The sequence below is a fragment of the Terrapene carolina genome, unplaced genomic scaffold (assembly GCF_002925995.2).
Source record: "Terrapene carolina triunguis isolate 2854851 unplaced genomic scaffold, T_m_triunguis-2.0 Scaffold21, whole genome shotgun sequence".
NCBI classification, from domain to species: Eukaryota; Metazoa; Chordata; order Testudines; family Emydidae; genus Terrapene; species Terrapene triunguis.
The window spans coordinates 31,756,615-31,780,254 of record NW_020664372.1 but is presented as its reverse complement, the minus strand read 5'-3'; the positions used below and the strand labels follow the sequence as shown (position 1 = coordinate 31,780,254).

The 23,640-nt window shown below is 41.6% G+C and overlaps 1 protein-coding gene across 1 annotated transcript in view; it reads right to left on the bottom strand.

Moving 5' to 3' along the window:
• The window catches only part of COL4A2 (collagen type IV alpha 2 chain), a 217,647-nt gene that overhangs the window by 39,120 nt on the left and 154,887 nt on the right, over positions 1-23,640 (bottom strand). The window contains exons 20-28 of the mRNA XM_029910483.1: positions 20,250-20,342; positions 19,713-19,876; positions 14,710-14,782; positions 14,505-14,611; positions 11,795-11,996; positions 10,723-10,782; positions 9,837-9,899; positions 6,195-6,302; positions 2,611-2,832 (exon numbers count right to left, since the gene is read on the bottom strand). Coding sequence (XP_029766343.1) covers positions 2,611-2,832; positions 6,195-6,302; positions 9,837-9,899; positions 10,723-10,782; positions 11,795-11,996; positions 14,505-14,611; positions 14,710-14,782; positions 19,713-19,876; positions 20,250-20,342 — 1,092 coding nt within the window. The remainder of the gene's footprint in view (positions 1-2,610; positions 2,833-6,194; positions 6,303-9,836; positions 9,900-10,722; positions 10,783-11,794; positions 11,997-14,504; positions 14,612-14,709; positions 14,783-19,712; positions 19,877-20,249; positions 20,343-23,640) is intronic.

Genomic DNA, 23,640 nt, shown 5'->3' with positions numbered 1-23,640 from the left:
ATTAACAATTTAAATGATTTTAAATAGTTAAATAATTAAAAGCCATCAGAGGAGCACTGACATCCACCGCTGTGTCCCTTTAACTCTCCAGTCCAAGGTGCCCTTTACATGGCTTTGCTTGTGAAAAGCAGCCTCTCCAGGCTCGGCTCACACACAGCCATTAACATGTAAAGTCACTCCCAGCAAAGTTACATGAATGCTTTCCCAGACACTCATGAAGTGCCCAACTGCTACTGAAAGTCAGTGGGAGTTGGGTGCCTAACTCGCATTTGTGCCTTTGAAAAGCTTGTCACAAAATTTAAGGTGTTAGCTCTTTGTGAGGGAACCATGGCCCAGATCTTCAAAGATATTTAATCTTCTAACTTCCATTGAAATCAATAGAAGCTAAGAAGCTAACTGCCTCTGAGGAGCAGGGCCCATGTCTTTTTTGTTTGTTTTCTGTAAAAAGCTCAGCATGATTTTTGAGCTCTATAAAATAAAAAACAAAAAACACAAACAAATTGACAGCAGTGAAAGCTGGATTCATAAACAAACAAACAAACAAACAAACAAATAAAATAAATAAATAAAATATGTATCCACTGAATGATTAGCAGCAATACATTTCGAACTGCCAAACTAGCATGCCTTAAACTTGATTTGAAGTGGCTGGACACTGAGGGATAAGTGGGTAGCACCAATTCCATATTCTGTTCTGTGCTTTCTGCTGAGTTTACCAGCAAGGGGTTCTGCTGTGATGTGGAGACCTGGGAGCTTAGACTGTCAACTCTTTCTCCCACAGGACTCTGAAAAGCCATGAAAGAGTGAAGACTTGTGTTCACTACTAAACTAAGACAAATTTGAACTGGTGACATAGAAGTAAAAAGCTCAATATCTCATTATTAAGGCGTATGTACTGTGTGTTAAAATTAACTCAAATTCAGCATCAGCAACCCCTGATTATGTGGCACTCTGTGGCTGCAGACTGGAAATGCTGTCAGAGCGTCAGGTAAATTCAAACCCAGAGTGTGACAGACTGTACCCCATGTTCACCACTTTTACAAGACCATGATAAATTTTGTATAAACTATGCCTTTTGAGGTATCATTTGAAAATGGATAATCTGCTGAACATTATTGTTCTGGTAAAATATGTGTATCAACATAGTATAAAGTTGTAAGATTCTGTTGTATAACATTGCTGTAACATGATCCAAGTTCTTCAGAGACAAAAGACACATTGACACCACAGCCAGGTATCAGCATAATCAAATGGACCATCATGAACTATCACCTGGCTAAGCAGCCATTCTTTGGCAGGAAGAAGGGTAGGGGTGAGAACTTTATATATTGGCAAAGACACAGCTGGGGGTTTCCTTGTAAACAGACTGGCTGTTACCTGAAACCCAGCTGAGATAATCCTCCAAGAGGGGAGGAGGGTATAAGAATGAGAAACAGAGGTCACCGAATCACCTCTCGCTCCACTCACAGCAGCAACAACGTTTGAAAGACAAAGGAAACATCAGTGAACTTGGGGAGGGGTCCAGTCCTGGCTGAAAGATCCAGTCTGACTGCTGTAAGATTATGGTGGGAAAACCCTTTATGCTTTTAAGTTCACTTAGTTTGTAAAATTAGGTATTAGTTTGTGTATTATCTTTTTATTTTCTTTGTAACCCAATTCTGACTTTTATGCCTCATTACTTGTAATCACTTAAAATCTACTTTCTGTAGTTAATGAACTTGTTTTATCCAGACCAGTGTGTTTAGATTGAAGTGTCATCTCCACTTGAAATGACAGGGTCTGTCATTTTCCGTTGATGAAATGATGGACTTTCTATGAGCTTCTATTGTCCAGAAGGAGCGATCTGGGCAGTACAAGATGCACATTTCTGGGGAAGGCCTGGGACTGGGAATTTGCTGGTGTCGTCCTCTATGTAATTCATGAGTGGCTGGCCAGAGCATTCATGTAATTCAGCTGGGAGTGATTTTGCATGCTAGAGGCTCTGTGTGAGCATGACCAGGAGTGGCTGTTCTCACATCAAAGCAGTGTAAAAGGCATCCCATATTGGAGAATTGAGGGGACACAACAGTCCAGATTGTACCCTGGGGAATGTCACACAGATATTTTAATTGAATTAAACAGGAAAAGTGAATGATGGAATCAGTGCCGTATCCCTTCTGTTATTTATTACGGGCCAGACTTTATCACCCTTATTCCTGTTGAGTGGTACCATACTTTGCAAGTCAGCCCATTAACATCAGTGGAACAACTTGTGAAATATTGTACCCTCTCTACTTCATTAAGACTGGCAGAATCTGGCCTTTTGATATCACAATTTAGTTGATTTTACTGTGTCCTGGGTTTTCAGTGTGCGGCATTGTAGAAGCTGCTGGGGGAAGCTAGAGGTTTTGGCAGCTAGGTAGGGGACACTTGTGTCTTTTGGTACCTAGGGAAGGTATGGGAGCTAGTTTAGGATTGTGGGATAAAATAATTAGTTGGATGTACTGCTAACCTGATCAGCAGCTCTTCTGCATACAAACAGAGCCCTTCCGATTAAAGCTTTGCTGAAATCTGGCTGCATTCATGCCTTTCCTTTTGCTGAAACATTACTTTATTTAAAACAACATTTACCTCTAATTCCTGGTACTCCATGATCTCCTTGTAGGCCTTTCAATCCTGGGAATCCAGATGGTCCAAAATCCCCTGGGGTGCCTGGTGCTGCTCCTAAAACTTCACCTGCAATTCCTTTTGGTCCTATAGGCCCTGGGGCACCTGGTTTTCCTGCACTGCCTGGATTCCCCGGTAGCCCTGGTAGACCTGATGGGCCTCCATCTCCCCGGGGTCCAGTAAAACCTAGAGGCAAAATGACGATCACCATGTGGCTAACCACGACCAAAACATTGTATTAGATATTCAAAGTGTCAGATGCACCATAATAATGTCAAATATTGTATCAAATAATTTTAATTTGTTTAATCCCACAGACATTTTGCTGAATGCTAATGCAGGAAAGCCTGTATTATTGACTTTGTAGAGTATATAAACTGTCAAATATGAACAGTGGGTACATTTATAAAAGCACTTCATTGACCTAGGGGCTAGATTCACAAAGGAACTTAGGCACCTATCTGCCTCTTTAGGTAACTAAATCCAGCATTTAGGCACCACTGACATTCACAAAACCACTCCTCAGCTGCTGCCTAACCATGTAGGTGCCTAAATCCCTACGGGTTCTTAAGTTTCCACTCATGGGCAGGCAAAAAGCCACCTGTATCCTGATGCTGCCTTACATCTAACGGGCTTCTTACAACTTTGCTCATGCCTAAGTCCTAGCCAGATTCTCAAGTGAGGCATTCCCTGCCTAGCTTGCCTGCAGGGCCTGATCCAGTATGCATGCTTAGAGCAGGCCTAAGCCCACCCAAAATAGAGCTAGGGTGATCAGGTGTGAAATATTTTGGGCTGGTTTACAATCACATCATCCAGAATGTCCAATAGCCCAGTGGCTAGGGCACTTCTCTGGGAGGTGGAGGGACCCACATTTGATCCCTATTCTGCCTGACTGGAGCACGGACTTGAGCCTGGGTCTCACACAGCCCCGTGGAGTGCCATGACCAATGGGCTATAGAGTTATTTTTTTAGTTTTTCTTTCTTGCTCTGGCCCAATTAATATTTGATTATCTGTACAAAGTGTAGCAGCTCCAGCAGGAGAGACTTAGGGCTTGTCTTCACTACCCGCCTGGATCGGCGGGTAGAAATCGATCTCTTGGGGATCGAATTATCGCGTCTCACCGGGACGCGACAATCGATCCCCGAATCGACGCGCGTACTCCACCAGCCCAGGTAGGAGTAAGCGCCGTCAACGGGGGAGCCGCGGCGGTCGATTTGCCGCCGTCCTCACAGCGGGGTAAGTCGGATCGGATACGTCGGATGCGTATCTTAAATCGATTCCCCCCCCCCCCAGTGTAGACCTAGCCTGAGAAAGAGCTACCCAAAATACCACCTAGCAGTGTGATTGTGGGAGATCTGCGTTCAAGTCCCTGCTCTAAATCAGGCATAGTGGGGGTTTGAAAACTGATCCCAGCTGAGTGCCCTAATAACTGGGCCATCGGCTATAAGAGGGTGAGGGGATGTCTCCCTCTCTGTTCTTCTCCTGAGAAAAGGCTGACCAGTACTTTTGTGGATGTGGGCCTAAGTCGCACCCCTTTCCTCTGCATTGTCTAGCTTAGGCAACTCCCAGCTCAGCTTGGGGCTTCTGTGAAACCCTTTCTTAGGCACCTAACTCTCCCCACAGAATTCATGGGGCGCCTGAGTGCCTAACTCAGGGCTGTGAATTCCACTGGGTGGCAGGGCACCTAGGAGCAGGGCCGGCTCCAGGCACCAGCATTCCAAGCAGGTGCTTGGGGAGGCAATCTGCAAGGGGTGGCAGTCCGTGTGTTTTTGCCGCCACAAGCAGCGCGCCGAATTGCCGCTGCGGATGGCAGGGGCAGTCCGTGTGCCGTTAGGGCGGCACGCGCGTTTCCGCAGCGGCAATTTGGCGGCAGCTTCTATGTTCAGCTGCCCGCAGCGGCAATTCGGCGGCTTCTATCTTCCGCCTGAAGACAGAAGCTGCCACCGAATTGCCGCCGCCGCGGAAACGCGCGTGCCGCCCTAACGGCACACGGACTGCCCCCATCATCCACGGCGGCAATTCGGCGTGCTGCTTGGGGTGGCAAGAACAGTAGAGCCGGCTCTGCCTAGGAGTTTGGCATTGCAATGCTTAAGTCCCCTTTGTGAATCTAGCTAGCCTTTAGGAGCTTAAGTCCCACTGAAAGCTATGTCACTTGGGCACTTTTGAAAATTTTACCCCGCATCATCTTATTACCATGAGGAAATAACAGTTATTGTAAACAAAAAATCTGGTTTGCTAAGCAATATGGGTGGGATTTTCAACTGCACATACATGATTTAGGAGCATAAGTGAGAATGACATTAGGATTTAAATTTTTAAAACCACATAGACGTGAAAACCTGTCATTATGTCTTTTTTTCGAGTGAATGCTTGACTAAAATGGTGCAAATGACTTTTGTGGAGTATTATGGGGAAACTCCAGTCCCCACTTTCTCCTGCCTGATTATCTTGGCTGAGCATGGTCTGTCTCAGCAGCAGGATAAGAATACTCCCCTCTAGGTTACAGGCCAAAAGAAGATCTTCAATGAGGAAATTCCAGTAGCTTTCATGGACCTTAGTGAGGAGGACAAGAGGATCCACATCACCCCACTTGACCCTCCTGTCTTGCCCTTTCACCCTGTGTGTGCCATGGAGGAAAGCCCTGCAGAATTGGATTCCTAGCAACACAGGAGTTTTGCACCCCCACGGCTGCCACTCCCACAAATCTTGTTCCTCGGGCAGTGGAACTGAGTTGTTTTCACTGCCAGAGCCCCTTCTCACCTTCAGAGGTAGGGGCAGGATTTGTTCTGAGCTACACCCTCACCAAAGGATGCATTATGCAGTAGTTTAGTTTTAAAACTATATTAACTATCAACCACAAAGACTTGCCAAAAGCCCCTCATACCAACATTCCCAAAGAAACCAAAATAACTAAATAAAACTATATTTAATAAATACAAAACCAGGTGTTTGATGCATACTCAATACAATACACGTAAAAGGTGTTGTAGGTTCTATACACTTGTAAACACTGTACTTCCAAATGGGGATGTATTCAGCGACCTGTGGGCGGGGTGCATATTCAGCTACTGGGCTGTGAACCTTAGAGATATATATGTTCTTGTCTTGGTGTGTACAATGTAATTCGTGTTTCTGCTACTAAGAGTTAAATGGATGCATTCATAGGTGTCTTTTCCTCACTTATGCATTTTGTTTCAGAAGTGTAAGTATGAATATGCTCCACCTGGAGTATGAAAATATCTCATTATTGAAGTATCATTGTTTAAAATTAGTGTTATGATATTTTACTATTACCTTTATACCTCTGCACTAGGAGAAACTTGGAAAACAGGAAAATTGATATTCTTTCATAAGTAAGTACAAACCGCATTTTCCAATGATAGAAACTTTTGGCTTCACAAGATATCTTAGGTTGATGTTATATTATTGTCTGAATGCTGAAGGGAAGACAAATTAATATTTACACCTGGAATAGCATGTTGAGGTTCCCATGACTACAGCAAACAGATCAAAAGTACTCAAAGAATGGCTAGTGACTTCACGATACCTCGAGGACCTGGTAATCCTTCACGACCTGGATCACCTTGTGAACCTTTTCGCCCTTGGAATGCATCGAGACCTGGTTCACCTGGAATCCCTTTAGCACCTTTTACACCTAAAGTATGCATAAAAAAGTAACAACAAATCAGATCCAAACACAGAAAGTAAATATATGCATAAATGCAGACAAATATGCTAATAAATATCATAATTATGTATCTTAAGATTTAGGGATCAACTTTTATCACATTTTGTCTTCAGTGGAATTTATGCACATGCTTTGAAATATTTTACACCCTAAATTTATCATTATGAATTGCAATTTACTTTGTTGTCTCTTCCATTGCACAGTAGTTTTTCTGCATTAGTTTGCTAGCTCTGACAAAATAGGATGATGTTACTTAGATGACGAACCACTTTACCTTATTTATTGCTAAGAGATTATTATTGATAGCTAAAGGTTTTTTATTTCTAGGGTTGCTGATTTTAAAATTCAAGATCGATTTATGATTGCTGTTTGTTTTGTGGAAAGTTCCATTTAAAAAAGAGGCCAGGATTAAGGAGCACTGTCAGAACTGTGCAGCCTGAATATCATCTTCCTAGTGCCAGCACTGTGCCATCAGCCTTTCAATGTTCTGAGCAGAAAATTCACTTAATTTAAAGAAAAATACTAGAATTGCAGATATAACTGCAAAATTTAAATGTGCCTGTTACCCAAATAGCATTGTTAACATTTAGTTTTGTTTTTCTTCCATTAATTGTTGTGCTAGATAAAAAGCCTCTCTTTATAAAGTAGGCAGCAGGTGCAGAGGGCAACAAATATCATATTTCAATAACCGATTATACTATGGTAGCTAGTTTTAACATCTAGCACCAAACAATAGTAAGGAAAATATGTTTCATTTCACAACCCAGTTTAGTTTAATCCAAGCATTGCCAAATCTATTTCAATGTACAGTTGCAAGCGAAAATAGGGAAGGCAGTTTGAGTATCCTTTTTTAAGAACAGTTACATGGGCCCTCAAGACAGAACTTAGGACAGGCTGTTTAATACAGTGTTAGGAATTTCATAGGAATAGAGGACTTAAGGATGTGAGACTACAAAGATGCCTCTTTTCTGGCAATACTATGTCATTGGTGCATAGGTCACTGAACCAGTTCATTAATTGTACATGGCACAGTTACAGCCTAGCTGCAAAAAGGCAGGACACCTTATAACCAAAAGACAATAATGAAAGGTGACAAAGCATAAATTAGACATTGGTAATTTGGTGAGAGCATAAATGAATGTGACTTGTATAATACTAAGGGGGTACAAGGACAGAGTTATGGCAACAGTGGGTTGTGAAAAAGTATAAAATAAAGCAGGACATTTACTCCTCCTAGTGTTCGATATTCAAATTCCTTGGGGTTGAGAGAAACAATGCCATGAAAACAGCATTCATTGACACAGATCAGCAGGGTTCTCTTCCTCCCTGCCTCTGGAGCCTGAGGGGATGGTAGCAAGGTCTTATAGTTATTGAAAGATGCCAATTGATGAAGAAGAGAGAGGAAGGACTTGCTAATAGCTGCTAGCACAGAGAGCCCACCCCATCAGCCAGTGAATTCTGTTAAGCAAAAGAAATCAGGGTTTGATCCTGCAGGACAAGGAGGAAAGAGAAAACTGAATTTTGCAAAGGGAAGCCACAGGTTAACCCTAAAATGCCCAAACTCCAATGGTATTGAGCCAAAGGTGTGGCATGACAAACATGATTGTAAATGGACACTTGCAATGAATTTGTTGTTCTTGCTAATGGTAATTTTTGTAACAAATGTGTTGCTATTACCACAAACTGTAAAAATTGATGAAGATGTTTATCCAACAGATGGACACGCACATAAGGAGCTTTGTTTACAACAACAACAGACCAATGCCTAAAATAAAACACACATTAATCTGATGGCATGGAAGCATCTGTGTTTAGAAAGAATTGTGATTAAGAAGTAAATCTGACTTCATTCAAATTCATTGGAAAGAAGAATGAAAAGTTCACATAAAATTACAAAGGAACTGAATCATCCTAAAGAGTAACAGACTTCAGAGAAAATCACCTTGCACAACATTAAAAACCACCTTCAGAAGCACTGATTACAACGCCAAAGTACCATAGTCAAATACAGAAATGTAAATCTGAATTATTCAACATGCTGCAGTAACAAGAGATAAAAATAGCAAATCCCATTAAGAAATATGAATGAGTCATTACTTAAACCATAACAACAACAATACACTTTATATTTAGTTTAAAAGGAAAATTTGACCTTAAACACTGCAGCCCAGATCTTTGGCCAGAGCTGTGGCCAAAAAATGCAAGGCACAGTTAGGGAAGGCTGCAAAGATGGACTTCAAGCTCCCCTAATACTAACGGCTGCTTTAAGTTATGTCAGTTACCAATGTTCCAGGGAATTAAATACAGCGGCTGTGGATCAGCAGGGTTTGGAAAGTCCCAGACTGCGCCTCACGCCGGCCCCCCCCTCCCCCCCCCCCCCCCCCCAAAAAAAAAAAAAGCACTCAGGCGATCCTCCTAGGATTGGATAGACCAGTTTTGGAAACAAAAATTGCTGGGAGTGCTGAGCAATGCAACCCCACTGCATCGGATGATCTGGGCCTACTTATTTAGAGTTCCATTGAGACTTTAGGCCCAGCCCTGTTTAAGAGGCTGTGTATAATTATATGATCCCAGGAGGAGCACTCAGAAGGCATTGTGACAATTCCTCCACTACATCCACTTGCTCCAAGGGCTAGTAATTTATTACACCCCTTCTAGGAATTAGCATACTCCCTGTAATGTGTCCAGCCAGGCTTTAACCCCACCCCGCCTCTGTTTGCCCACTGGCTCCTGGTGTGGGGAGTATCTAGTGGGGAGCGGCCACTGCTCTCCCCACCGCCTCAGAAGCATCAATCCACGAGGTTCCTGCACAGCTCCTTAGGGAGTGAAGGGTGTAGGGGTGGGATGGGGATGATAGCTCCTCAGTACTCTCCTATGCACCGCATAGAACCAGGGCAAAATCCAGCCCTTAGTGGTTTTATTAAACTGTGAAACTCCACTGATTTTTTTAAAGGCATATGGTACAGTTGAAAGAAACATGGCATTGATGAGGAGGCTGCATGGAGAGAAGGATGAACTGGGTGATCTAATAGAAGACTGTTCCATATCCAATATCTATTCTACTATAGAAGGCATATATCATCTGGCGTGTTTATTTTGATTTTTGCCACACTATTAAAAGACAACCGCTTAAAACCCCAACTGACTCCTTATACCTGGGTGCCAGACGATATTCACAAACAGTGTGGATTTGTGACTAAATGTAATGACTGTTCATAGAGAAAACCATTGTTGGTGGCTGATTTTGTTACAGAATTGAAATTCATGAGTGAGAAGAGGATTAATTCGTGTGGTGCAGCCATTACGTATCATACATTTTGTATCTATTTTCCTTTGTCTATCTCACCCCACCCCTAAATTTTAACTTAAAAGTCTCCTTTATTCTCATTTCTAAAATATATTTAGTCTAAGGGCACAACTACGGGCAGGTTTAGCAAAAGCTAATTCCAAATGTAGTGTGTAAGGTAAAGAAATGTTTCAAAAGTAAAGGCACAACATTACCTATAGCTCCTGGCAATCCTGGCTTTCCTGGGGATCCTTTCGGTGCTGTCACACATTCTGCCCCTACAAATAAACATTATCAGTGGAGTTCCACATACTCATCTGCTGTATCTCTCATTGTTTTTGTGACTTACAATAACCTTACTATGATTAAATCTAGCAATTATTTCCATTAGTAAAACGATAAAAATCAAAAGTTTTATTTAATCATTTTTATATAGCAATGTGCAGCATAGCTCATGCTGACAATAAATTAAGAAAAGTTGTTCATTTTATTTCACTGGAACCTTTGCTGTGCTAATAGCAGTGAAGAGATCAGACGTTATTATAACACTTGTATGGCCAAATTTTCAAAATGGCAGTTCACTTTTTTTCTGGAGTCAATTTAAAATCAAACAAATGAATTCAGTTGCAGGTGAAAACTAGAGTACTTGTTCCTTTAAATACCAAATTGCACTGATACTTTTTACCTAAACATAGAGTACTTCTCACAAATGGTTTGCTACATTGTACTTGTGAAATCTCTTTGGAATCTAATTTCTGTTGTTATTTGTAATTTCAGATAGTTATTACAAGCCACGTGATGACTGTTTTTTTTAATCACAATAAACTCAAGGGAGTAATGAACCAAATAATTTTTGATTTGCAGAGGTGAAACACCATTAATTTAAAAACACATGCTACGATCAAATTACTGGCTTGTTGTATAGCAAAAGTGTCATTATTTGTGACCTGAATATTAAGTAGTTTACAGATGGAGCTATCGCCAAGAAATGGCAACATCAAAATTAGTCACCAGGAATCAATAAGCACACTGTCATGCTGTAGGTTCCCCATAGATCTAAATATTAAAATGTTTCCAAGCCATCTTATTTCTGTACTATACCTGACCAAACTGTCTTGATGCCATCTCCCCTAGAAAGATCTTCAGTAACTTGGTTACAATCTACCAGGGAAGTATGAGAAAAGAGAAACAAGCAAGATAGTCTCTTAGCATTTTAAACAAAATGTTAAAAAATACAAAACCCAAACTTCTCAGTTCTAATTGCAGATGTCTATTACAGCATCAGTTGATGTACTGTGTCTAAATTATTGTGCACTGGATAATCCTCATAAATTAAAGAATGAAAAGGCAGCCACTCATTTTAAAATACACCTCTACCCCAATATAATGCGACCTGATATATCCGAATTCGTGTTATAACGCGATAAAGCAGTGCTCCAGGGGGGCGGGGCTGCGCACTCCGGCGGATCAAAGCAAGTTCGATATAACGTGGTTTCACCTATAACACGGTAAGATTTTTTGGCTCCCGAGGACAGCGTTATATCGAGGTAGAGGTGTACTTGGAAACATGGTGAGCCGCATCTAATTGTAACAAAGGAGAGTTCATGTAATGAAGTAAAATATTTGTTTTTGATATACAGTGAGAAATAAGAAATGACAGATCTTCCTCTCCCTTCCCCTTACACACAAAAAGTGCTAGCCTTGCAGTCTAGCAACGGCACCAAATAATTGAGGGGAACCTCTGGTTGGGTACCAAGATCCCAGACCAGGAGGGGGTCAGAGAGCTGCAAAGGATCAATATTTATGCCCTGATGAGGAGCAGAGGGCGGATTCAAGCTTCTCTCTCATCTCTGGTCAATTAATGGAGTAGGTTTGATTGGGACCAACCTGAGGAAAGACAGCCACAACGCATGGTATGTGTAAGTAATATGTTCTTTCCCCTCACTCAAAAAAGTTAAGGTTTTACTAGCTAATAGTGCCAAATTTGTAAACTTTCTTTAAATATCTGAAAGGAAACTATTGAAGTATTTGTTAGATTTCTGACCAAATAATATAACAAACTACTTCTTATTCATACACTATACTATACTGCCTTGTCAGTGAGTAGATTTACATGATGTTTTGCATATGATCCCTAATGACTTTAACATAAAAGACATGTGATCACACATACCTAATTGGGCAGGAGCACCTGGAGGACCTGGGGGACCTTGAAGCCCTGGATTTCCATATGTTCCAAAGTCACCTGGAGGGCCACGGTATCCTTTCGGGCCAGGTAAGCCTGCACCTGGTAGACCAATCTCTCCGAGAAAGCCCTTTTCACCTTGTAGTCCTGGATAACCAGGGTCACCTGGTGAACCCCTTACACCATCACCCTATGGGAAAACAGATTAAATATACAGAGATGGGCACTTTGACTTTGCATAAGAATAAACCTCACCCAAACAATTAAACAATTTTCCTTATGATCAGTAATTGGTAGATGGTCAGTTTCCATGTATCATGGCCATTTACAAGGGTGACATCAGCAAAAAATCTTTAACATAATAAGGTAACATGTTAACTTAGATGTGTGACACTGCACTCCATATGCTTTATGGAAGTATGCTTATGAATATGACATAATTGGAATATGATTTATACTAAATACCCCTTGTATGGTGTCATTAGAAAGCTTGTAATCTACTAAGTGTGTTCATCCTATTTGTTTGCATGTATTATTTCTATATCTGGAGTTAGGAGAATAAGATATAAACTTGTATCACTGTTGTAAACATATTATGTGGAGGCCATTAAGGGTGCTCCAGAAACAATCAGTTGTAAATGGCCTTAGTTACTTGAAAGCCTTCCTGTGTACGTGTGGGCCAGCCCATGGGGAATGGAGACTAGGGGTTTTACAGTGACATGTGACCATGTCACCTGATAATGAAATCCATCTTAAAGCTCGTACTTTTCCATTTAGAAGATGGGGTGGGGACCGAGAGAGACAAGAGATTCCTGCCTTGTGCCAAAACTATAAAACGGGGTGGTGCAGGACAAAGGAGGAGGCCAGTCATGAGAAAACCCCTACTTACCACCTGAGATATCTGTACCAGGGGAAAGGATTGGGCCCAGACTAGGAAGGAGTCTAGTCTGTGAAAGAAGCTTATTGGAACATCTCTGAGGGTGAGATATTACCTGTATTCAATTTCTTAATGTATTATGCTCAGACTTGCGTGTTTTTGCTTTATTTTGCTTGGTGACTTACTTTGTTCTGTCTGTTATTACTTGAAACCACTTAAATCCCACTTTTTATACTTAATAAAATCACTTTTGTTTTTTAATAAACCCAGAGTAAGTGATTAATACCTTGGAGAGCAAACAGCTATGCATATCTCTCTATCAGTGATATAGAGGGCGAACAATTTATAAATTTACCCTATATAAGCTTTATACAGAGTAAAACAGATTTATTTGGGGTTTGGATCCCATTGGGAGCTGGGTGCAGGAAACAGGTAACCTGCTGAACTGTTTTCAGTTAAGTCTGCAGCTTTGGGGGTGTGGCCCAAACCCTGGGTCTGTGTTGCAGCAGACTAGCATGTCTGGCTCAACAAGACAGGGTTCTGGAAGTCCCAAGCTGGCAGGGAAAACGGGCTCAGAGGTAATTTCAGCACATCAAGTGACAGTCCCAAGGGGGTCTCTGTGACCGAACCCGTCCCAAGATGTATAACCAGGGATGGTACCAATGAAACAAACATCCATTGACAGAACATTCCACCAGAGAGGGCTAAGGCCGGTGAATGCACATCATTTGGGCTATGTGAACCAGTCATACACCATCTGTGGCTGTAAAGCTGAATGTGACTTTTGGGGAGTCTGTGGGTTCGATCGGAGACCTGCTTACTCTGCCGAGAAATGTGTGGCAGGCCAGGTAGCATTGTGTAAGTTCATCAGAGTGTGAGCAACATTGTTTCACATCTCCCCAAGCAATCAAGTAAGGAGAAATGGGAGGGAGGAGAAACAGCATGACCCCTTTCTTGAAGACAGAACGACTAGGGCAGCAAAGACAGTAGAGTGTAGAAAGTGTCAAATGGAGTTTTAGAGAAAGAGTAATTGGCTGTGGAGAGGAATCATTACAATTAGAAATGGGTCAGGCCTGGTGTTTGAACCCAAATTAGATTTAGGCTGGGGCTCATGTTACAACAGTTCTGAAATCTTGAGAGCTTTCATATGATTTTGTTACAAAATGACAGATATTTCTTAATCTGCTGTTCTAATGACATTTCTGCCATCTTGAGCCAAAATATCATGAGAATAACTGTTCTTTCAAGATTGGTGTCACAATGAACCAGAAAATAGGTCCTTTTCAGATTTAGATTTGACTGATGACAACAATCATTGGCATTCAGATTTGATGTTCTGGGTCTGGCCCATTTCTAGTTATGATGTCTGAGCCCAGTGCTGTGTCAATATGTGATGACTTTATGATTTCAGGATGCATCACCCTAGTGCAAGCATAATATGCACTGTCAGGCAGCTGATCTGCGATTAATTTTTGCCTCTCCATAACTTCATTTGATGACCATGTAGCTCTTAAGAGATATTCAGTGTGAAAGAACTTCATGTAAGTTTAAAAGGAGGGAAAACAAATAATAAATCATTGATGGAGCAAACTGACATGTCTGGGATATAAATTGGTATTAATTTGCTTAAATAAAATGGGAAAAGAATGGAAAATAATTAATATAACATCTAAATCTGATACTTGAATGCATCAGCAACCAGTGAAGATAGGATAATAATTTATGATGTAGGTATGGAGGACAGCTCGGTTATGAGATGCTGAACTAAAGAAGTCTGTAATTAAATATGGTAGGCAAATATTGGATATAGTTGTTACTTACTGGAAGGCCAGGAAGCCCTGGTAAGCCATCTATACCATCTTTTCCTGGAAACCCATCTCCACCTTTAATGCCAGATAGTCCAGGACCTCCAGGGTCTCCTTTGGTACCTAAAGAAGTGCTCTCAATGTGAAATTACTCCTGCATTGGACAAAAGGCTTATATATATAATTTGCAAATTGCAAGGGAAGTAGATTGCTTGCTTTACCTTTCGTTGTAACATATCTAGAATCTCCTTTCTCCCCTTTTGGCCCAGGCAATCCGACTGCACCATGAATTCCCTGTTGATATCCATTTTAAATAAAGTTAATCAGAACTTTATTTAGGAAACAAATGGAAAAGCGATAGTTAAAAGTAAACCTGTGTGCCAAGTGACCCTCTGTTGTTCTTCAAAAAGCTCCTCAAAACTTACTTCTTTCACATCTCTTTCTATTAATGATTTTCTCTCTGGTGTTCCCATTCTTGTGCTTGATCCTTAATCAGTGTGTTGTCTCTCTACTTTAGATAGTAAACTCCTTGTAACAAGGAACTTGTCCTCTTATATATCTGTAAGATGCCATGAACTCCTATGGGAGTATATAAAATACACCTCTACCCCGATATAATGCGACCTGATATAACACGAATTCGGATATAACGCGGCAAAGCAGTGCTCCGGGGGGGCGGGGCTGCGCACTCTGGCGGATCAAAGCAAGTTCGATATAACGCGGTTTCACCTATAACGCGGTAAGATTTTTTGGGTCCCGAGGACAGCGTTATATCGAGGTAGAGGTGTGCTTGGAAACATGGTGAGCCGCATCTAATTCTAACAAAGGAGAGTTCATGTAATGAAGTAAAATATTTGTTTTTGATATACAGTGAGAAATAAGAAATGACAGATCTTCCTCTCCCTTCCCCTTACACACAAAAAGTGCTAGCCTTGCAGTCTAGCAACGGCACCAAATAATTGAGGGGAACCTCTGGTTGGGTACCAAGATCCCAGACCAGGAGGGGGTCAGAGAGCTGCAAAGGATCAATATTTATGCCCTGATGAGGAGCAGAGGGCGGATTCAAGCTTCTCTCTCATCTCTGGTCAATTAATAGAGTAGGTTTGATTGGGACCGACCCGAGGAAAGACACAATGCATGGTATGTATAAGTAATATGTTCTTTCCCCTCACTCAAAAAAGTTAAGGTTTTACTAGCTAATAGTGCCAAATTTGTAAACTTTCTTTAAATATCTGAAAGGAAACTATTGAAGTATTTCTGTTAGATTTCTGACCAAATAATATAACAAACTCCTTCTTATTCATACACTATACTATACTGGCTCCTGAGGACAGCGTTATATCAGGGTAGAGGTGTAATAGTGGTCCAGATTTGTTCCTGCTGGTGCAGGGAGGTGCAATGTACATGTGCCGGGCCCCATAACCCCAGGGAGGCTTCATCAAGAAGGAGGGTAGGTGGAAATACCACTATCTACATTGTATGCAGGATTCTGAGGGATAATGGCAGCTTTACAACTGCCAGGGACTCCAATGGAGGGGCAAAGTCTACTGAGGGAATACGCCAAATTACTTATAGTGGGAAGTAAGGTAAATTCTGCAAGCAATTCCTGGAGTAGGAAAACAAAACTCAGAATTTATTTTTATTTATTTCTGGGCATTTTTCTTCTGCTCAGCATCATACTATGTGAGGGCCTCACAACACCTGTGTGATGTAGAGAAGTATTATCTTCCACATTTAACAGATGAGGAGACTGAGGCATAGGGAGGTTAAATGACTTGCCTTAGGTCACACAGAAAATCTGTGGCAGAACTAAGAATAAAACCCAGATCTCCTGATTCCTGGTCCTTTGTCCTGAATACAAAACCATTGGAGCCTAGGATTAATCTAGGGTGCAAAGTGCATCTGTCACAAATAACAGGTTCTTTATTCAGGCAGCTACTTAGAGTTAATTAAGAAGATGAAATTGGTGAAGCACACCCAGAAACTTTATCAGCTTTCATTAATACAGACAAATGTAATTGAAATAATAGGAAAAATCATTATACATAAGAATGAGAAGTACAGGAAAGTGGTTTCCTGCATTGTTCATACTTACTACCTTATGGAAACCATTAGAAACAAAGAGAAAAGAAAAAGTAAGTGAAGATCACCCCAAGAGGAAGGATTTGGGCCAGGCTTCCTACTCAGTTGCCCCATGTCGTCATCCTGGTGTCCCAGTTAGGATTTGTCTGACAACCTGTTATATGTCTTTTCCCATTCCACTCACATACATCCAGGACCATACCTGATCAAGTCAGCTCTCAGCCCCCTATTCACATTTAGTACTCTGGCAGACCAATTTTAGAGTTCTGAATGTCCATATGCAGTGTTCCGGCTGATTATAATTACATTTCCGACAGTTAACCCAACCATTTGCGTCAGTCCCTTTCCCAATAGTTTTGATATATCAATGTGGTTAGCTCTTACTACAAAAAGTCCCTAAGATGCTACCATTTGTTTGTTTGTGGTTTACCTGTTTATCACCAAATGCATTGGTAAACTATCACAAGATATGTACTGCTAACTTATATAACCTTAGTTCAAGCTTGTATCATTCTATAGCTTTCAGCCAAGCACATGATACTTGTGCTATCTTATGCCCACTGCCAACTTCTACTAGGCCTCACTCTAAGCTTTTAACACTTAAATTCCTTAAGTCCTGTAACCAAGTCTATTTTTAATAAATATATTATTAAATACTTGCCGTTACAGCTTCAACAACTTCCATTCTTATTTCTATAAGCATGCTTAGCAGATAGATTCTATTTTACCCTAAACTATAGGGCCTTCCAAGATCAGGTCAGGAGTCAACACCATCCTGGTACCCATCTGAAGCTGCAATTCAATGGTCTGGGCACCAAAGCCCATCCCAAGGAAGTTCATCCAGCATGGTGGCTATGGCGATTTCAGCCCTGGGGACTTTGTGCCAGGGTAGACAGAATATGAAGTACATTGTCCTGTTCCATTTTAATTTTGCTTAGAAGACTCATGCTCCAAATCCATTACTAGTGCATAGTACCCTTTTGCACCGCTAGTTCTGTCTCTTTGTGTAGTTCTCCTTCGGTATGAAATGAAGCCAAGTTGTTCTTGGCTCCAAAGTACACATGGAAACTATTTCTCTGTTGCTGAATATGTGAAACGTACAGATTCACACTTCCATAAAGTCTTGTGTAGACCAAATCTATGATATATAGAAGCTGATTTCTCAACTAATATTTACAAGCTGCATTTAAATGTATGGGCAGCAAAGTGATGTCTTAGGGCCTGTCTACACAAACACTTAGTTCATGGCAAGCTCTCGTCTAAATCTACCCCATGCTACCCTAGAAGTTCCATAGTGTGCTTAGATCTACCCCACTTTCAAATGGGAATAGATCAAAGTGCACTATGGAACTTTAGACCATGGCAGCAGGGTCCACCTGGATACTTAATGTGTGGAAAGTTAGTGCAGGGTAGATTTAGACCCTAGCTTGCCAAGAACTAAACATTTGTACAGACAAGCCCTTAGATACCAGTGTAGAGATGTGCATTTCAGATGTTCTTTTTTAAAGGCAAAGGAAGCCCTGGAATCTAATGTGAGGCTAAATTCTGACCTCATTTAAATGGTTGCAAGTCTGGAGTAACTGCACTATATTAGTGAAGTGATTTTAGCTTTTCTATTTTTTGCTTTGAAAGATTGTATATAATGCATTTTAGCGTTAGGTGCCTGCCCAAAGTTTTACAGCTAATGTTTCTCTTTCTTTCATGCTCAACATCTTCAGTCACTTTGGGTCAAATTCAGTGTCATTCAATATAATTGACTGAATATGTCCAATGAATTACGGAGTTACTCCTGACTTTGTTGCAACTGAAAGTAAAGTCTGGACCAAAGTTATTGAAGATCTTCAGTTATAAAAGAGAAATATTACTTGTAAAACTTTGGGCAAACTCCTACAACTGGTTGAAAATATTTTAGTCAAAAACATGTTTTGAGGGGTGGAAATTTTCTTATAAAGAATTTTTTTGAAGAAGACTACAAAAAAATCAATTTTGTTATGTTTTGTTTAGGACAACCAATAACCAAGCCAAATTTTTGTTTTCAGTTGTTGTAAAAGAAAAAAAAGTTTTGGTTGGGTTTTAGTTTTCTATCAAAAGCCTGACAAATTCCATTAAAAATTAGATACAAATGAAAAATTATCATTTTCTTTGAATTTTTTTGTTAAAATAAACTATATTTTTAACCAGCTCTACAAAAAATCCATTGCTAAAACAAGAGTCTCAGTCTCATTGAGGATCCAGTTCACAAAGCCCAATTCTGATTTTATGTAGAACACTGTAATCCAGAAGTGGTTATTAAAACAGATAAGGAAGTGTTGTTTACTCCTTCTCATAACACAAGAACTAGGGGTCACCAAATGAAATGAAAAGGCAGCAGGTTTAAAACAAACAAAAGGAAGTATTTCTTCACAGTCAACTTGTGGAATTCTTTGCTAGAGGATGTTGTGAAGGCCAAGACTATAACAGGGTTAAAAAAAGAACTAGATAAATTCATGGAGGATAGGTCCATCAATGGCTATTAGCCAGGATGGGCAGGGATGGTGTCCCTAGCCTCTGTTTGCCAGAATCTGGGAATGGGCGACAGGGGATGGATCACTTGATGATTACCTGTTCTGTTCATTCTCTCTGGGGCACCTGGCATCGGCTGCAGTCAGAACACAGGATACTTGGTTAGATGAACCTTTGGTCTGACCCAGTATGCCCGTTCTTATGTTATGTTCTTAAACGATTGTTGGTAAGGTAGTTATTTTATCAACAGCACAAAATTATTGATTTGTAGCTTTTAAGAAGACATAATATAGTATAAATAAGATCCTCACAATTCAGCAGTTAGACACATGTATTTTGTTAGAAACAACATTAAAGCCCACCCCTACTGGCATTATCATCATCTTGTCAGCTAGCAATGGATTTATTAGAGCTGGTTGAAAAAAATTCTTTGAAACATTTTTTGATGAACAATGATTTGATTTGCCAAAAAATCCATTTTCATGAAAAACATTTGGTTTTTCATCAATATTTAAAGCAAAAATATGATGAATATTGAAGAAAAGTTGCAGTGAAAACAAGCAATTTTAAGGACATTCTTTTTCCTGACAAGCTCTAGTATGTCTCTGAAAAAAATGGATTAAAGAAATAAATAACTTACGTTTTCACCAGAGAAACCTGGAACTCCATGGTGACCTTGATCTCCATCATCTCCTTTCCGTCCAGGCAGTCCAGTTGGGCCTGGAAAACCTGGTGGACCGGGTAGACCAGCAGGACCCCGTCTGGCTTCCTCACTTTCAATACATTTACAGTCCCCTGTTTCACCTGCAGAAATGTGGGAGGGAGGAAAACATAGAAGCTCATTGAAAACAAACATTTGGAAGAATTTATTATCAGAAATCGTAGGCGAGATAACTTTAATACATTGGGGTTCATGGCCCTGTTGAAGTCGATGACAAAACTCCAATTTACGTTAGTGGGACAAGGATTGATCCCTAATGAAGACATAAGTATATTAAAAAAGTGTTTTTGGGGAAAAGAAATAGCCCCATGAGATATTTTTCTTATTGTGTTAGCACTAGGTCAAATTCTGCAGTCCTAGTTCAGATCATGCTCAGGCAAAACTCACACTGAGCACAACGAACGTTTTGGATGAATAAGGACCTCCGGATTTGGCCCACTATTTGTATCGTCTTACCTTTCAATCCTTTTTGTCCTCGGAACCCAGGGAAACCTTGGCTGCCTGCCTCACCTGGATCCCCCTGGCGTCCCTTCAGTCCAAAAAGATAGCCTATGAGGTTAATGCATTTGAAATATAGCATTAATGTCTTGTATATTTACCCTTCCTGCCCTCCTTCCCATTCTTTATCCTGTTTTGAGCACCACTGCATCTGACTCTTCTCTCTCCCTGCATGTTCCTGTCATCTACCATCCACCCAACTCCTCCCCATCAGCCTTTCTTTCTGATTTTTAATCCTGGCTCTCTGTCTTCACAATGTCCCCCCTCCTCCTTGGTGACTTCAACTTCAATGTTGGTGACTCATCCCCCCCCTTAGCCTCCCATCTCCTCACCCTCACCTTCTCATTTGATATGCAGCCCTGGTTCAACTCTCATACTCACCAAAAGTGCCATTTACTTGACATGGTCTTTTCCAAGCACTGCTTGCTAACCTCTCTATTGCTCAACTGCCCTGCTCTGACCATCACTGGTCTCTCTCGATACTGCCTGTTTCCCTCCCACCCTACCATGCCTGACCACCTGGTTCTTTTATGACTTCCAGACTATCAATGTCAACGACTTTTCCTCTGCTCTGTCTTCCATTGATATGGTTGTTGATTCTCTCAATTTTTCCCACTCTTTCACTCTCTTTTGCCACTCTCTCTCAGTGTCTGCCTTGTCCATCCCCAGCCTAGGCTCACCCCTAACACCCGCTTCCTCTGCTTCTGCTCTTTTGCTGCAGTGTGTCTCTGGCAGAAATCCCGAGACCAGGTTGACTTCTTTCACTGCACGTTTGTTCTTTCCTTCTTCAGTTCTGCCATTTTCCTAGCAAAGCAGCTCTACTTCTCAAACCTAACTGAGTCCTGCAGCTGCAGTCCCAGCCATCGTTTCACCACCTTGGACTTCCTCCTTAACCCCATCCCTTCTCCCACCCTCACCTCCCTCTCTACTCTGGGTCTCAGGAACCGCTTGAGGTAAGTGCCGCTTGGAGCCTGCACCCCTAAGCCTCTCCCCACGCCCCAAGCCCCTGCCCCAGCCCTGATCCCCCTCCCACTCTCCAAACCCCTTGATCCCAGCCCGGAGCACCCTCCTGCACCCCAAACCTCTCATCCACAGCCCCAGCCCAGAGCCTGGACTCCCAGCCAAAACCTGCACCCCTTCCTGCACCCCTGCCCCAGTCCTGGTCCCCCTCCTGCCCTCCGAACCCTTCGGTCCCATCCCAAAGCACCCTCTTACATCCCAAACTCCTCATCCCCAGAGCCCACATCCCCAAGCAGAGCCCTCACATCCTCCCGTACCCCAACCCCAATTTTGTGAGCATTCATGGCCTGTCATACAATTTCTGTTTCCCGATGTGGCCCTCAGGCCAAAAAATTTGCCCACCCCGTCATAGAACATAATTTTACAATTGCTGTTTGGAATTCCTCTCTTCCTATTCCATCCTAGACCCTCTCCCGTTGGGCTTCTGCCTCTTGCACTGCACTGAAACTGCTCTCACCAAAGTCTCTAAAGACCTCTTCCAGCCAGATACTCTATTCTCATCATCCTTTACCTGTCAGCTGCCTTTGACACCATCGGCCATACTTTTCTTGAAATCTGTCTTTCCTCAGGTCTCATGACACAGTTCTCTCCTGGTTCACTTCCTACCTCTCTAACTGCTCCTTCAGCATGTCCTTTGGAGATTCCTCCTTATTCTCCCTCCACAGAGTTCCCTCCTTTGCCCAGGGACAAGATGGAGAGGGCCATCTCATGCACAAACACAAATTCAATCATCATCTTTATGCTGATGACTCTCAGGTGCCTCTCCACTCCAGATCGGTCTTTTTCTTTCCAAACTAAAAAGTATTGGCTTGTCTATGTGACATTGCCACTGGGACGTCCATCTGTCAGCTTAAACTCAGCCTAAACACAGCCCTTGCTTGTATCCATTCAAAACATGATAATTTTGCTAGCTCATTGCTTTGCATCCCCTTCCCCATCACAACAAATGTAAAACTAACCCTCACACTTGGGGTGTGCGCCCTGTAAGCAACCACAAAGCCACCTCATTGTCCTCCTTAAGATTCTTTGCCACGATGCCTATAAAAAACCTGACAATGGTTATGCAGCTGTTGTATTGGGGCCCCTGCCTATTATATTGATCAGTATTGTCTCACTGGTTCCTTGTGCTGTCTTGTCTGTCTGTATCTACCTGTTTTTTCTCATCTTATGCTTAGACTGTAAGCTCTTTGGGGCAGGGACAGCCTTTTTGTTCTGTATTTTTACAGCACCTAGTACAATAGGTTCTGAGGCTCAGAGATGCTACTGCAATTCTGTTAGTAAATAACTGCAGTATTATTGACATGCAGTATTGGCTGTACCACATTTGACATAATATAGTACATCTAAAACATTTCTAAATACTTAAAATTTACAATTCCATGGTATATTAATGACAGCCTATTTACTGCATGGGTTTACTCTGTAAATTCAGTCAATGCATAAGCCTATGTCCCCAGCTGTGCCAGAGTTTTGCTTGGTTCAGTGGAAAGGTGACTTTAAGCTATCTGGTTCATAATCCTTTACATTCTCCCCCACCTAATCTCTGGGATTGCCATGGTCTGTTTTAACCCATGGTATAACTTGGAGCAGCTTCAACACTGCTCCAAATTTCACTGGCTGGCTGAGAGGACATCACACTCTGGCCCTACCAGCATTCCAGACCCTCCTCCTATTTTGGGGGTTAGGATGCTTTGATGAAGTAGCTATTCCATGTTAGGGGAACACTCAGCAGACTACTTAGGACATTTTATAGTACCTATGTGAAATGGTACACTGTATCACAAGCCAGGATCTAGTCCACAATCCTTTCATCAGTGAAAGTTAAAAAAAAATATTTAAAGCCATGTTTTTATGTTCACATCCTAGACCGGACTGCTGGATTATTTTCTTTTAGCCATGGAGAGATACCAAAACATCTAGCAGTATTAGCATGGTTATCTTTCAACAATGATCATTAGATACTGCTCATTAAGCAGAGACATAGTGGGATTGGACAGAATTGAAATCAGCTGTCTTAGACCATTCTTCTCAGGTAGATCACAAAGAGTTAAAACAGGCACCTTTTCCCTGACGTCTTCACAACGAGAAATCACAAATTCTTCATGGTCAGTGTATACATAAGAACTCTAGAGTAGGGGTTCTCAAACTGGGGGTCGGGACCCCTCAGGGGGTCACGAGGTTATTACATGGGGGGTCGTGAGCTGTCAGCCTCCACCCCAAACCCCGCTTTGCCTCCAGCATTTATAATGGTGTTAAATATATAAAAAAGTGTTTTAATTTATAAGGGGGGTCGCACTCAGAGGCTTGCTGTGTGAAAGGGGTCACCAGT